This window comes from Fusarium keratoplasticum, chromosome 9 (assembly GCF_025433545.1).
Source record: "Fusarium keratoplasticum isolate Fu6.1 chromosome 9, whole genome shotgun sequence".
NCBI classification, from domain to species: Eukaryota; Fungi; Ascomycota; class Sordariomycetes; order Hypocreales; family Nectriaceae; genus Fusarium; species Fusarium keratoplasticum.
In genome coordinates, this window is record NC_070537.1 from 2,812,665 (window position 1) to 2,825,914 (window position 13,250).

A 13,250-nucleotide genomic window follows, 5' to 3' on the forward strand; every position below is an offset into this window, starting at 1 on the left:
TTCAACCAAGATGACCTACGAGTTCTCTTGTGACATCAAAGCTCAAGCGCACGTTCACATAACTCAAAGAAACATGTTCCACCTAGTCTTTCTTTCACACAGACACACTACTCTCCCTGCAGACTGGTTTTAAAAACGGAAACACTTCTCCTGCTTCTTTGTCCACGCTCCAGTTCTCGGGCGTGCTGATGTGTCGCTCAAACACTGAGCTAAGGCGGTAGCTGCGGCCGTCCTCGCAGGGCTCAAGGATTGATCGTGGGTCGGTGTGCGGCCAGTTTACGTTGAGAGACTTTGAGACTATGGCGCGGTATTCGTTGAAGCGGGACCAGTCCATGGTTTGGATTACTGCATCACGGACTTGAGGCCTGTGGTTGTTAGTGCTTGCTGTTTCAGATGTTCATCTGGTCAAAGGACTCACCAGATTATCACGTCGATCCACGCCGGATGCGGCACACTCGTCTGTAGCTTGGTAGGTCGTATAAAGGCCGGGAGTTGTTCATAGCTCTCTTTTGTGCGACAGATGTACCAACGAAGGAGGTGCGAAAGAACGAACAGGAAGCCCACGCGCGGGAGGAGGGACTGCAAGGGCGAACGTTGGACCTGTGCGGCTGCGGCGTCTGAGATGGAACAGCTCTGTGGGTCTGGGGGTTTCCCTGCTCTGAAGAGGGAAGAGATGCTTGGGAAGGGAGCTGTTGTTTGGCGGAGGCCGTGGCGACGGAATGTATCGGTTGTGGTGAGGATTACGACGTCGAGTTGGGTTGTTGCTGAGAGGAGAAGGGGGATGGATTTCCAGGCTGGAGGTGATTGAGGGATGTTGAAGTTGAAGTGGTTGGACCAGGGGAGTGGTCTTGACGGGGATCCCAGAGGTTGGGTGTAGCTGTAGACTGGGGTTGGTGGTATGTCGAGGTCCCAGGATGTATCTGAGAGACTTGAGTCGAGAGGAGGTAGGTCAAAGTCGGTGTATGAGCTGAGACTTGGGTCATAGTCGAGTGAAGGAAGAGTTCCATATGGCTGAGAGAGAACATCTTCTTCCACCTTATCCTCTATCCACTCAACACCCCCCTTCTCTTCTGTCACTGCAGGCGGAAGCAACCTCAACGCAGTAAAAGTATCCGACCAAGACTTCTCCCTCGCCTGCGACCCCTGCAGTTCTCTTCTTGTGCTCTCGAGTTCTCTTGTCAGAGCTTCAACCTGCCGCTGCAGCTGGTCGAGCTTGGTCTTGCGCTTGGCGCGGCAATAGCGCTGGTTTTCACGGTCGATGGAGCGCTTGCTCTCAATCTGCGAAGGGGTCATGTTTGCGACGCGACGGCTTGCGTTGGCTAGCTCGCGTTTTGAGATGGAGTCTGGCGGCATGATGATCGTTAGTGGATTTTGAAAGGATCAATCTAGAACTTTTTTGTTATGGGGAACGAGCCATTCAATTCATGGGTAATGTCGCTGCTTGTTAAATGGGGTTCGGCTATTGCGAGAGAGGGGATGGCGATTGCGTCAGCCTGTGCCCAGGGAAAAGACGCCATATAGAATCGATGTTATTCGTCTTTTGGGAGCCGGAACGTCGGCTCTTGATGTGATTGCGTATAAAGCTAATGCAGTCGCTTATCTTGGGAATCTTGGGAGGTGTCATTCGGAGATGTGGTGTTGGTGGTGTTTGGATTGAGGACGGTTGTGATCACTGCCGTACAGTTAGGTAAGCATAGTGTGAGGATTGTCGAAATTATGATGATACTCGTCGAATGTGCTTTGAGAGTTTTATTTACTCTTTGTCAAGTCTGTTCCTATTCTTAGCATAGGCCCTCATGTTCGGTCGGAGGCCTTTGATGGAGTCGGCCAAGCCATCTTCACACAAGTTGACAGCGTATCTGGTCGTATTGAGTCTTTCCGTCTGTTCAGATACCAGAAACTCGCTTTGTTGGGTACTTGGTCTTATTATTCTCCTGATGGGGAATTGCCTTGGAAATCTCCAGTCTCGGCCATGCTCTTCTGCCTACTTGGGCCATTGGTGTCGATGATCAAGCGGGCACTGACAACGACCGTAGCGAACTGGCAACGCCAGTGGCAGCAACAGTCCAAGTTGTTGCTCTTTTTTATGCTGCATGACTTTTATTTCCCCTTCATCATCACCAACAAAAGTCTTCTTCTCGCATCCATCGCCAGGTCGGCACTCATCGCCGCCATGTATGAGGAAAGATTCACCAGGATGATAGGACACGCACCCATCCTGTTCGTCCAAGGCACGAAACATAACGGTGCCTTTTATCCCCGCGACCACCCACTTCCCAGACTCGAGGAGAGACAGTTGATGTGGAACATCCCTGGACTTCCGCCGAGCGACACGCCCTTCCAGATCGAACTCCCTGCCGGGTTTGACTTTGGCAAGTATGTTTGGGGCAGACACGGCGCTGAATGGGCCGCCATCATGGAGGCAGGCCGATTGCGATATGACCTTCATTTCTCCTGGGCCCATAAGCATCCCATCCCCGACGGTACGCCCTTCGTCGGCGACGTTCGTCATGCCGAAATCGCAAAGGTCCCTCGAGTCTTGGTCCTTGGGTACGTCGTAGACCCGGACGTGGGCTTGATCATCTGGGACAACAATATGTGGCACTTTTGGCGTATGGTCTGTTGTTGGTGGACGAGTTTTTGCATCGGGAACGACATCTCTCTATGGGAGTATCTCAGCGGCTAGAAGTCGGATCGAGATCTCCGCGTGATGGGAGATATGACGCCCGAGGAGTTCTACCCATGGGCGGTTTCCCTGCAGCCATTGTGAGTTGGGGATAACATCTAGATTGAATGGGACTGACAATCTGTAGGGAAGTGTCATCTACCGGAAAGCACGTTGACCACACCGAGCAGACGATGCCAGCCAACAAGAGAAGACTGCTCAACGACGGCAGATTTATGGAAAGGTAGATGGCTGTCATGGGTGTGAGGGGGATCATCTGTTGCAGTAGATGGCTACATCAGGCTGAATGATGGTGTTTGGGCTGTGGATACGTCTCGAACGGAAAGATATTGGATCACGGATGGCAATATGATGGCGAAACGATTCCCACCTCAACCGTTTGTTGACTCCATGGCCATACATCGCGACATGGACATTCTAGAAGATCGGTGTTTAGGGCAGAGGTGAAATGTCAAGGCAAACTCTCTCGGGTACATCTACTAAGACGGCTGCTGATGAGTGCGACGGCATGGCCGCCCTTGTGATGGTGTAGACTCGTTTTAGAAGAACCTTGCATATCGACGCTGTTCCGTCCCCTCGCATGCCACTGTCGCTTCCAACGACGAACGAGTCCATCGCAATACTCAGATAGCCCTCGTCTTGATGTAGAGCCAAAGGGTACTTGGCCAGGTTCTAGTATCAAATCTGTCGCGTTTTCGGCGTTTTCGGCTTCTTCAGGTCTTTTGGGTCCAGTGCGGTGAAATTCCGCCTTCGATCAACAAGGTCCTATCCCCTGTCGCAGGCGGGTTATCCGTCCCTTTACCTTGCTAGACTCATGTTCATATCGGTAGGGCCTTGCGCCGCTGGCCATGTCCAGAAGTCGGATCTGACGAGGTCGATTCGAGAGTCAAGGGAGCGAGGTTGTCCTGTGTGCGCTGGCCATCGGGCTCTTTGATCTCAACCATCCGCCATCGCTGCCAACATTAACTGTGTCTACAGCCACAACCCACAACCCATAACCCGTTATCCGACCTCGTCCTCCATTTCATTAATGCATAAGCCTCCATCTCTACTCCGTATCCGTCGGCCATCCGCCCCGTGAAATGACATGTCGAATTGACTTTGGCCAAGAGGGACCCTTGTTTCGCTTGGCAGCCCTTGCTACGTAATGCGTAGAGGCTTGGTCAGTCGGCAAAACCCGAGGGGATCCATAATAAAGACTCGATGAATTGTCCCAATAGGTGGAGGATAGTTTACAGTTGGAATGGTCCGTTCAGAGTCCGGCCGAGACGGGACCACCTGACGGACGTCAGCCGACGGGAGCAAGCATGTTGATGCAGGAACAGAACTATGATGCTGTAGTTGTTTTCGTAAAGACGAACTGTTTGGATACTGATCAAGGACTCTTAAACTCCGAGCCCTGTTGCGGTCTAGTTCGTCAAGGACAATAGGTCTCTCGCAACCGTCCCATTGCCCTCTCTATCAAGGCCTTTGGGCACATATGGGCGCATTGTCCTTGGCGAAACCTTATTCTGAGATAATACTACACTGTACCTGAAATCTGACTATCTTAACATCTTGTCAATGCTATAGTTGTTCAGACCCTGGACTGCGATCTGCAATTTTCGTGTTGGCAATTATACCGACGGGAAACCCGGTTTCATGATGGGGAGAGCTGAAACTTTATTTCTCAATCGGTTCACAAGAGATCTATAGGTCTCTTATGCATAAAAGGTCGCGATGGCCTCGATGTTGAACCACGACAACTCATCTCGCCTCAGTTCTACTCTCCACAACCACCACCTCTATTCGTATGTATAGTCCTCATTTTGGCCCGACCTAGCTAACGTCACAAGACCATGAAGTTCACTCTCCCCGTCCTCGCTGCCTTGGCTCCCGCCGCCCTGGGCCAGCTGATCCAGGTTGAGGTCCGCTACAGCGACCACCAAGTTGACGTTGGAAACCTTGACCTCTTCAAGGAGACCTGGGAAAAGATCTACGCCGCTGACGGAAACGGCCGAAGCGTCGTCTCCGACACCTTCTACGACACCTTTGCTGATGGCTGCACCCACTACACAAAAGATGGCAACCGCCGTGTCAATGTCCGCATCAACGGCCAGTGGGGACGCATCCCTGACCTTGGCCTCCACGACGCCCGTGAGGCGCTGGTCAAGTCTCTCTGGGAGGTTCTCAGGGAAGTCAGCAACCCTCAGGGCTGGGACGTCTTCACCAACTGCTACGGAACGACCTGGCAGGAAGGAGTCCCCCGATGGGAGGGACCTCACGCCTGTGGAGGCAAGGACGCGACTGTCCGATCCGAGTGTCTTTGCGATATCGGAAGCGCTCAGTGCGAGCACCACTCTTGGGGACACAAGGTTCCCTCCATGATCAAGGCGAACCTGTACCGCGACGGCGTCCTGCTGGCTGACAGCCTGGAGATTGAGTTTGCTTCGACCAACAAGGAGGAAGATGGTGGTTGCGGTGCTGTAGGCACTATTGTTAGCACCTTGGCTGGTTTCCTGCCCGGTCCTGGCTCTCTCTTTGCCACCGGCGTTGATGTCTTCTGTGGTCTTTAAGGGAGCTGCGATTCATCGTGTATATATATGTGCGAGAAGGGACATTAGATCGGGGCTGCATATCGAGGGAGTTGCTGGGAGATGCTTTGTAAAGGGGACGTTCTATTCTTTGGCTACCATTATTTCTGTCTAGTATAAAACACTTTCTGTAAAGTACCTATGCCATGGGTGAATTGATGAACTTGGCGCCTTTGCTATGTCCAGTTCCCTAACAGCATGACCAATGTGCTTTACGCATACTTGGCACCAACACGAGGCTCATCGACATAATCCCCAGAAAACCCACAGTGCCCTGACTCGTCGAATGCTGATCCCTCTTCGGGATGGGTCATGGCACCCCATCGCAATGGGACAACCGTCTCGTCAGTTCGTTCAGCTCCCCCAAGGCCATGACAGGCTGCTGCTATTCCCAAGCTGCAGCTTCCGACCACGGGCATGGCAGTTGGAAGTCGACGGTAACCTGATATGATGACGGCTAAGGCCATGGCGGCTGCTGCCACGGTGACCGCGATGATGGCGATGGGCGAGTAGCCCAAAGTGGTTGCGAAATGATCTTCTCGTGCAGATTCAAATTGCAGTGGCACGATGAACACGCTCTGAGACAGCAACCAATGTATCAGAATGGACATGAAAATCAAGGGGATACTCCAACGATAGGGCAACTGCAAAAAGTATCGCGATCTCTGCCACCCCTCTGGATTCGATGACACTCGCAATCCCTTCCTCTTTCGTCCAAAGTCGCTCCACTCGTTGGCAGCTAGCATGCCGGTAAATATTGCATTGTACTGAAAGTATAGCCCCGAGAAGACGAAATGGGGTAGGTTGGCGAGTAGAACGCCCTGTGTCATGGTAAAGCTGTTGGTGACTTGGCGGTCCCTTGTCCAGATGAGGGTCACTTCTGTGACGGCTCCAAAGCCGAGTCTCCAGATGGCCCCAAAATCTTTTGAACTTGGAAGTCGAACGATACCAAAGATGAGGAAAAAGAGTGCTACCGAGAGAGAGGAGGAATACCTAGAGGTAACCGCATCAGTCAACTCCCGAGCTTGCATAAATCGTGGAGAGAAAAACTTACAAGATGATGCTAATCTTCCATCGGCGTCGACTGATTGCTGCTGCCCATCGTCTATTGACTGGGGTCCAAGTGCGAGGCCTGATCCAATCCCCGCCATTCTTCCTGATGTCGTCAGCGGTCGCAAGACAGCTGCCGCCTGAGAAGGCATCCGGAACAATCAAGAAGGATTCGACTGCATCGCCGAGAACGAACAAGGATTCTTCTGGCGGTCTCAAGGCTATGTATAGCAATATCATAGCCTTGAGGGCATTGGACACCAGTACAAACGCAATAAAGGTTGGATTAAAGGTAACCTGACATGTCTCGTCGATCGGCTGGCTGTAGCAATACTCAACTTTATCACACCAGGGACTCCAGTTGTCTGCCTCTTGCTCCAAAGCTGGCAGCTTATCACGACAAACGCCACTGACAGTGTCAATATCCTGGAAAGGACAATTGCCGCTGCCACACATCCAGTTATAGCTGGTTTCGATGTAGTCAGTGTTAATGACAACACGGCTTAGCCAGGTGATTTGGTCGTTCAACTCGGGTTCCTCAGCTCCGGTTACGAGTATGAGGCTCTGGTGAGAAGTCTGAAACGATGTTGCATACTGACGAATGCATTCCGAGTTGCTGAGCTTCTCGAGACGGTTAGAAGTACCCAGTTTCGTCAAATTCACCCAGCTTTGCTGATGCTTGGGGTAGATTCCGCTGGCATTCTCGAAACGTGCAAAGATCTCGGACTGACTTAAATTGTAGTAGTGTGGCGCCTGCATCTCCCAAATGTCGTAGCCCACCGTTACAAGAGATGAAAATACAACCGAATTATAACTAGAAGTCATCGTTTAGTGCTCGAGTTTGACGCAAGATAAGTACCGGACTTACATGAGATGCAAAGGCAACGACGAAAGCACCAGCAGACCCCAGATCGCCACTCTCTTTTTAGGAAAATGGCGGAGATTGTGTACGCTCGGTACGCCAATATCCAGCCATTTCCCCTCAAAGTGCACCCTGTCGACGTCGGCACGGGTAGGAGCAGACATGCATTGCATACCGTAGTTACTAGCAGCCAAGAGGACAGAGCTAAGGGCGTTGATTACCAGGTGCAGCCCCGTGTTCAGGTAGCGCATGTCTGAACACCGGCCCTGCTGAAGAACCGGCTGGCCGAGTTCATTCTTCTCATCCCGTGTCACGGCCCAAATCGTGGCAAAGAGGTTGATTACGAAGACGACGGTGCAGCTGGCAGCACCGGCGAAGAGACCAAACTTCCAACCTGACTTGAACTTGGGCTTGTGAGGGGAAGAAACGGATTCTTCACCTGCGTTGGTGAGTGATAGCCGGCTCGATCTGGCATGAGGCCGCCCTTTCGGTTCGATTGCCATGGCGTTGGGGAGGTTGAATGCATGGTTGATTTGCACTGGAGCGGCCAGCCCTTGGGTTTAAAATGGTCATGCTCAACTTTGCCAAGATAACTTGGAGGCGCCTAACACATCATGTCGCCGCCACGCTCATCTAGCGTAGCAAGGGGGCTGATTTTGTCATCTTGGATGTGATAGAATCTGCTGGGCGGCCGACACGGGAGACGCGGGCAAGCCTCCTTTCCCCACAAGGCAGACTGAGCCTCGTTTTCCTCGGCAGCTGAAAATTGAGGCTGGTGACTGGAATGAACTGAGCGTTGAGGGTGCATCAAAATCAGGCTCGGGCCTCGGGAAGGGTTGGGCTTTCCCTGCAGGCCCGATAGCCGCAGAACAAGGCTGTGTTAACCATGGTCTTAAGTGTGAGGTAATAGTTTATTGCGTTGATAAATTCTTGCTATAGCGTTCTCTAAATCTTAGAGCAATAATCATAAGTAATAGGATGATGCTCTGTTAAGCTTATTAGTACGCAATTCAGAATCGCCTTCCCCGCCTGAAGAGCAAATCATTGGGGTTGAAATGGTTTAACCATTCCAAGTAAGCATAACCTTGGCTTGCATCAACCGGCGGTTAAATTGCACCACGCACCACATCGTGAGCGATAGCGATCTGTTAAACAGTGGTTTATCCATCTACATGAAAAGAAATGTAAATACTTGACAACTTGGTCCCTGGCCCTGTACTATTACCAGATTCTCGATCTACCCTAGTGCCTCGGAGATTTGATCACCCTGGGACCCCGAAACAGCCACCTTTCAACATGGATTTTAATACTCCCATTCGTACAGCCCTGCAAGAATGCCGGACAGTCTACGGGTTTTGGCTGACGTACGTATAACCTGGGGTTGTGCCCCAAGCTACGTTACATTCCTCGTAACTAATGTGGCGGGTTGTTGACAGATTACCAAGCTCTGCTATTGCACGTTCTGTCCATCGTTCAGCATCCTCGTCTCCTTCTACCAGCTTCGATTGGGTGTTGATTGATGCTGAACATGGGTTGATATCTGACAAAGACTATTATGAGGTGCTTATTGCGAGCTGGCCCGCCTGAGCCGGAGCACATGCTAATACGCTCTAGTTGACCAACGCAATCGCTTCTGAAGGAGTGAGCCTGATAATTCGTGTCCCTTGGAATGAGGAGTGGATGATTAAGCGTGCTCTTGACACTGACTGTCATGGTATTTTGACCCCAATATGTCACTCTGCATTGTGTGAAAGCTGGTTGCAATTCACGGTCATATGCTAAATGCGCGAGGAGGGCGATGAACGAAAGATTATCCAGTACTCCAAGTAATCCCCACTCGGGTCTCGCAGGTACGGGCTAATGTTTGCACCTCATTGTTTCCCCGGGTCGCCTGCCGGCCGGTATGATGAGAAGGCGAACAAGGACTTGATAGTGGCGGTTCAGATCGAGTCCAGATCTGCTGTGGAGAATATCGAAGAGATAGTCTAGGTGGAGGGGATTGATATTCTACTGATAGGTGAGCTGGCCGTGACGTTTAAGATCGAACGGCAGACTGATTGACCCTGTAGGGCCTTTTGATCTCGCCAAGCCAATGGGAGTGACCCGAGGCTCACAACAGCATGAAGAGACTATCCAAAAGACTCTAAAAGCAGCAAATCTCGCTGGCAAGAAAACTGCCATCTTTTGTAAGTCCAGTACCATGTTGTTTGACGGAGGGTAGGATGCTGATGCAATTACAGGCACGAATGGGGCCCAGGCTCGCTCTCGGGCACAAGAGGGATTTGACCTGGTTTCTATAATCACGTATCTTGGGGCTTTGGAGGAAGGCATAATGCGGGAACTGGCTGTTGCCACGGATGTACGCGCACAGAAAAGGGGCGAGACTAATACTGAGGACATTTCATCGTTAGGTCAGATAGCACACCGTATCATGGTAGCCTTGGTAGATGTCAAATCTCTCTGCCATTATAACTCTTTGAGCCCGCGCTTGCTTCGATGCAGCTTTCCACGAGTGTTCCGCATCTCCTTATATACGTGTGCAAACTTGGTGACATCTCTAACAGAAAATGTTGACCACTAAAACAAAACATCGTCATTGACACATGTCGGTATTGACCCTCAATGCCGATATATCCCCGTAGCGTTGTATCTCACCTCTAGCAGCTGTGGGATGGCCTGCCGAATCGAGCTTGTCCAGAGTTTGATGTTCCGTTGTCACTCCATCTTGTTTGATCTGCTTCAAGTCTTCTCATCATGACTACCTTTGGACAGCTACTTGCCATTGAGCTGGCCAAGTCATGCAAACGGATACTTCACGAAGAGAAGTTTCAATGATTGACGAACAAACTTCATCCCCAAGACTCATTCGTCTGGATCGACTTGTCCTATGTGTATCCCCGTCAAATACCTGAAGGCAAGGCCCAAATGATCAAATAGACAGATCTGTTTTGCTTCAACCTAACTCCAAGATAAGTCTTTCATCTACTTGGACTTAACATGGTTCATGTCCACCTTCACACTGTCAGACTCCCTATCAGTGTCCCCCCCCTCACGTATTCGATTCGCAAGGGCAGTCGCCGCCATCTTGCGACCGTCCTTTCCAGGAAAGTCAAAGACAAGGGAGGTCTCCTCAATGGTAAACTCCTTCGTCTTAGGGAACCACAGATAGATGTCCATGGCATAGGCAATGTCGATGGCGATGTACACTGCATAGTACTTCCAGATGATGGCCTGCAGGGCGATGGGGTTGAAAAACTGGTTGAAGGCGTTGGCCATGTTTTGCACGACGAGGTCCAGAGCAAGGCCCTTGGCTCGGAGGTTGAATGGAATGATTGTGGTCGTGTTCTTTACCACTTTTACGATTCGCCTTACAAAGTACCTAGGGATCACCATGTTAGACATGCCTTGCCTGAAAGAACCTCAGCTCAGGTAGTTATAGCGTGAGGTATCTCATCAAATTGCATACAGATGAGAATACATCTACTAGGTGCTACAGAAACACAGTACCCGTAGATCGTATTTGGTTTAGTAACACCGAGGAAAAGAAGTGAGGCAAGATCTAGAGAAGCAAGAATTTTTTTGTAAGCACCCCCATGATTAATAATTGATTCGTAAATTTGGACAAATTATCAAATCTCAAAAAGTGATTTAAATCCCTTCTGCTTAGCTAGGAAACGGGCAAGCTTGATTAATCCTAGGAAGCATTTTGGACAGCAATATGTCTCAGGATTGTAATGCAGGCTATGAAAATGAATCCGTATGAATGGTTTCAAGTCCATCTCTTGAGTGTTAATGACTTGATTGGAGAAACAGACCAGAGCCTCCAGCTCGGAGCCATTCTCTAGGAAATCTTCAATCGCGTCTCTGGTCTCTTGGAAAGCGGTCCAGCATCCAATAGTGGTGCTATGAGTATTAGCTTTCTTTTTTATACATGCCTCCACATCTAATCACGAACCATTTTACCACACGGCTCCCTGGTCCGTTGTTTAGCGCAGCACCGCATCTTGGGCAGTGCTCCGGGAAGTGGTTCTCAGCTCGTAGAGACATGACTACCTTGGAGCCGGGGGAGATGGAATTGGCCCACCCTCGTCGTGACCTCGGGAGTACTGTGCCCTGTAGTCCATCAAGCAGATGATATTGACCGGAGTTGACAAAAGACTCGCCTGGGGTATCTTCAAAACGGGTTGTGAGGAAGGCCTCGAAAATCTGGACAGATTTAGTGTGTTGCTTCTCGAATATTTTGCGCTACAACGTACTTGCCATTCACAGACCAAGCTGAATTGAAGACTGAATGACCGACCTATCATATCCTCAAAGAGGATGTTGTCTGTAGGAAGCGAAAGAATGCTCCGTGGTACATCTCGGTAGGCACGTCTCAAGACGGTCAAGGTCACGTTCAGGAGAGGGCTGTGTAATAGCTTATTAGCACAATTTCTGTGTCCAAGAACCAGTACGTTACATTGCAATAAGCGCAAGAAGTGAGATGACCCTCTGGAGGAGACGCTGCAATGATGTTGCCTTCAGTGATCAGCCTAATTCTCACAACCGTGCTAATTTGCTACTTACTAACTCGTGAAATTGCGCGGTAGTAAGTTGCAAGCTGTCTTGAGCCATGGCGAGTTTCTCAGATAGAGTGGTGACGGTCTCAGAAGTATTTGAAATGTTTTTCTCGAGGCCAGTGACAGAGGATTGGAGGCTGAGGAGTCTTGTAGTCGATAATGACATGTACTCGGCAATTTGGCGATAATCTTGAGATTGAGAGGTCAAGAAACGCCTACGTCGTGTTTGTTAGCACTACGATTTCTTAGGTCAGTTGGTTACTCACACGTTTAGTAGAGTCAGAGAGAGGCTGAGCTGGTCTTGGACAGATCCGAGCATTTGCTCAAGCTCTTTCAGGGTCCCCCTGCGGAAATAGTATACTGCTCTCTTTCCCATCTTATGGAGGTTTGATGGGCATGCAGGTAAAGAACATGTTGACTGAACTGAACGAGCCAAGTTAGCAAGAGTCACTTTGCTAGGTTTGTTTACTCTAGGTAAGCCCACTTACTTCTCCGTGAGCATTCTTCCAAGTGTCCAGCCAGTCTCACCATCCCGTCCTTGGATTGGTCTAGTGAAGCCTCCACTAACTTGACGACATCTCCAGGCAACCGACATCCCTGCAGATGAGGCAGTTCTTTCAGGGTTGTATCAACAGCCGCCAGAAACATCTGAAGGGTATTCAGCTTCGTTTCGAGGTTTCTGACATCTTCACCATGACTTTTGATAGCCGAGATGTATTCGGCTAAGCCCTTGCACAATGTGAGTCCGAGGGACACAAGCCCGGCTGAGCCGCTTGCGATCGAGAACGGATCCGACATGGCGAGTGCCGAGATGCCCCTGGATTCTTGGACCCTTGGGGTAGAGACACAAAGAGAAGCGCCTGAGGGGATCTTGAGGGTTGTTCCTTAGGCACGATAAGACATTCTACGCTGTCGGTGAGGGGAGAATGGTTAGGCAGCATTGAGGCGAAGCTTGCATGTGGCTTGCCAAATTTGACTGCATTTGCCAAGATCAGGCTGTGGCATGCCCGCGCGTGGGTTAAGACATCCCTAACTCCTTGAAAATACAATACCATTAATAAGGAGAGGGTTTAGAAAAAATTATATGAATAATTAAATAAGATACTCTAAGGGAGATGAAATTTTTAGTATTACTTTCTATATTCTCCTCTAAGTTTAGTCTATCTTTATTGCTACACTTAGACGAGCATAAGTTAAGATCCCATGTACTGGTGTCCTTTGACCTGGGTGACCGAACTCCAGCGAGTGAAGTGCTGACCTGTGACCTCCTGGAAACAGTATTTAGTTGGCCCTTTCGGGTCAGTGGCGTTGCAAAACCCATCTGCAAGGCAGACTTGCCAAAAAGTGGAAACAAAGCCCTGCCTGTGGCTGTCCCAGACACCCCTCCTTCTCCTTCCTGAAACGCACAGCTGTGCGTCCCTAAAGAGGGTCATCCTCCAGCTCATGACAACGCTTGCTTGTCGACAAACACTCGCATATCAAGAATGGCCCAAGATGGGCCGACCTCGCGAGAAAAGGGG

The 13,250-nt window shown here is 50.3% G+C and overlaps 5 protein-coding genes and 1 pseudogene across 6 annotated transcripts, besides 1 other annotated feature; 3 read left to right on the plus strand and 3 right to left on the minus strand.

The window, feature by feature from the left end:
• Positions 1-94: 94 nt before the first annotated feature.
• On the minus strand, positions 95-1,353 carry NCS57_01178400 (uncharacterized protein; the record flags this gene model as incomplete). Its single annotated transcript, XM_053061484.1, has 2 exons — positions 95-365; positions 419-1,353. 2 exons carry the CDS (start codon positions 1,351-1,353, stop codon positions 95-97), a joined length of 1,206 nt encoding a protein of 401 aa, XP_052909870.1.
• Positions 1,354-2,173: 820 nt separating this feature from the next.
• NCS57_01178500 (uncharacterized protein) lies at positions 2,174-2,913 on the plus strand (the record flags this gene model as incomplete). Its single annotated transcript, XM_053061485.1, has 3 exons — positions 2,174-2,617; positions 2,687-2,766; positions 2,814-2,913. 3 exons carry the CDS (start codon positions 2,174-2,176, stop codon positions 2,911-2,913), a joined length of 624 nt encoding a protein of 207 aa, XP_052909871.1.
• A 1,611-nt stretch (positions 2,914-4,524) lies between these two features.
• NCS57_01178600 (uncharacterized protein) lies at positions 4,525-5,241 on the plus strand (the record flags this gene model as incomplete). Its single annotated transcript, XM_053061486.1, has 1 exon — positions 4,525-5,241. One exon carries the CDS (start codon positions 4,525-4,527, stop codon positions 5,239-5,241), a length of 717 nt encoding a protein of 238 aa, XP_052909872.1.
• A 230-nt stretch (positions 5,242-5,471) lies between these two features.
• Positions 5,472-7,674, minus strand: NCS57_01178700 (uncharacterized protein; the record flags this gene model as incomplete). Its single annotated transcript, XM_053061487.1, has 3 exons — positions 5,472-6,252; positions 6,314-7,123; positions 7,178-7,674. The coding sequence occupies 3 exons, from the start codon at positions 7,672-7,674 to the stop codon at positions 5,472-5,474; spliced, it is 2,088 nt and encodes a 695-aa protein (XP_052909873.1).
• A 1,538-nt stretch (positions 7,675-9,212) lies between these two features.
• Positions 9,213-9,752, plus strand: NCS57_01178800 (annotated as a pseudogene). Its single transcript has 3 exons — positions 9,213-9,357; positions 9,412-9,582; positions 9,736-9,752.
• Positions 9,213-9,752: a sequence feature.
• Positions 9,753-10,153: 401 nt separating this feature from the next.
• On the minus strand, positions 10,154-12,528 carry NCS57_01178900 (uncharacterized protein; the record flags this gene model as incomplete). The annotated part of the gene is made up of 8 exons (XM_053061488.1): positions 10,154-10,516; positions 10,987-11,074; positions 11,127-11,377; positions 11,428-11,578; positions 11,631-11,689; positions 11,738-11,945; positions 11,997-12,153; positions 12,219-12,528. The coding sequence occupies 8 exons, from the start codon at positions 12,526-12,528 to the stop codon at positions 10,154-10,156; spliced, it is 1,587 nt and encodes a 528-aa protein (XP_052909874.1).
• Between the last annotated feature and the right edge of the window lie 722 nt (positions 12,529-13,250).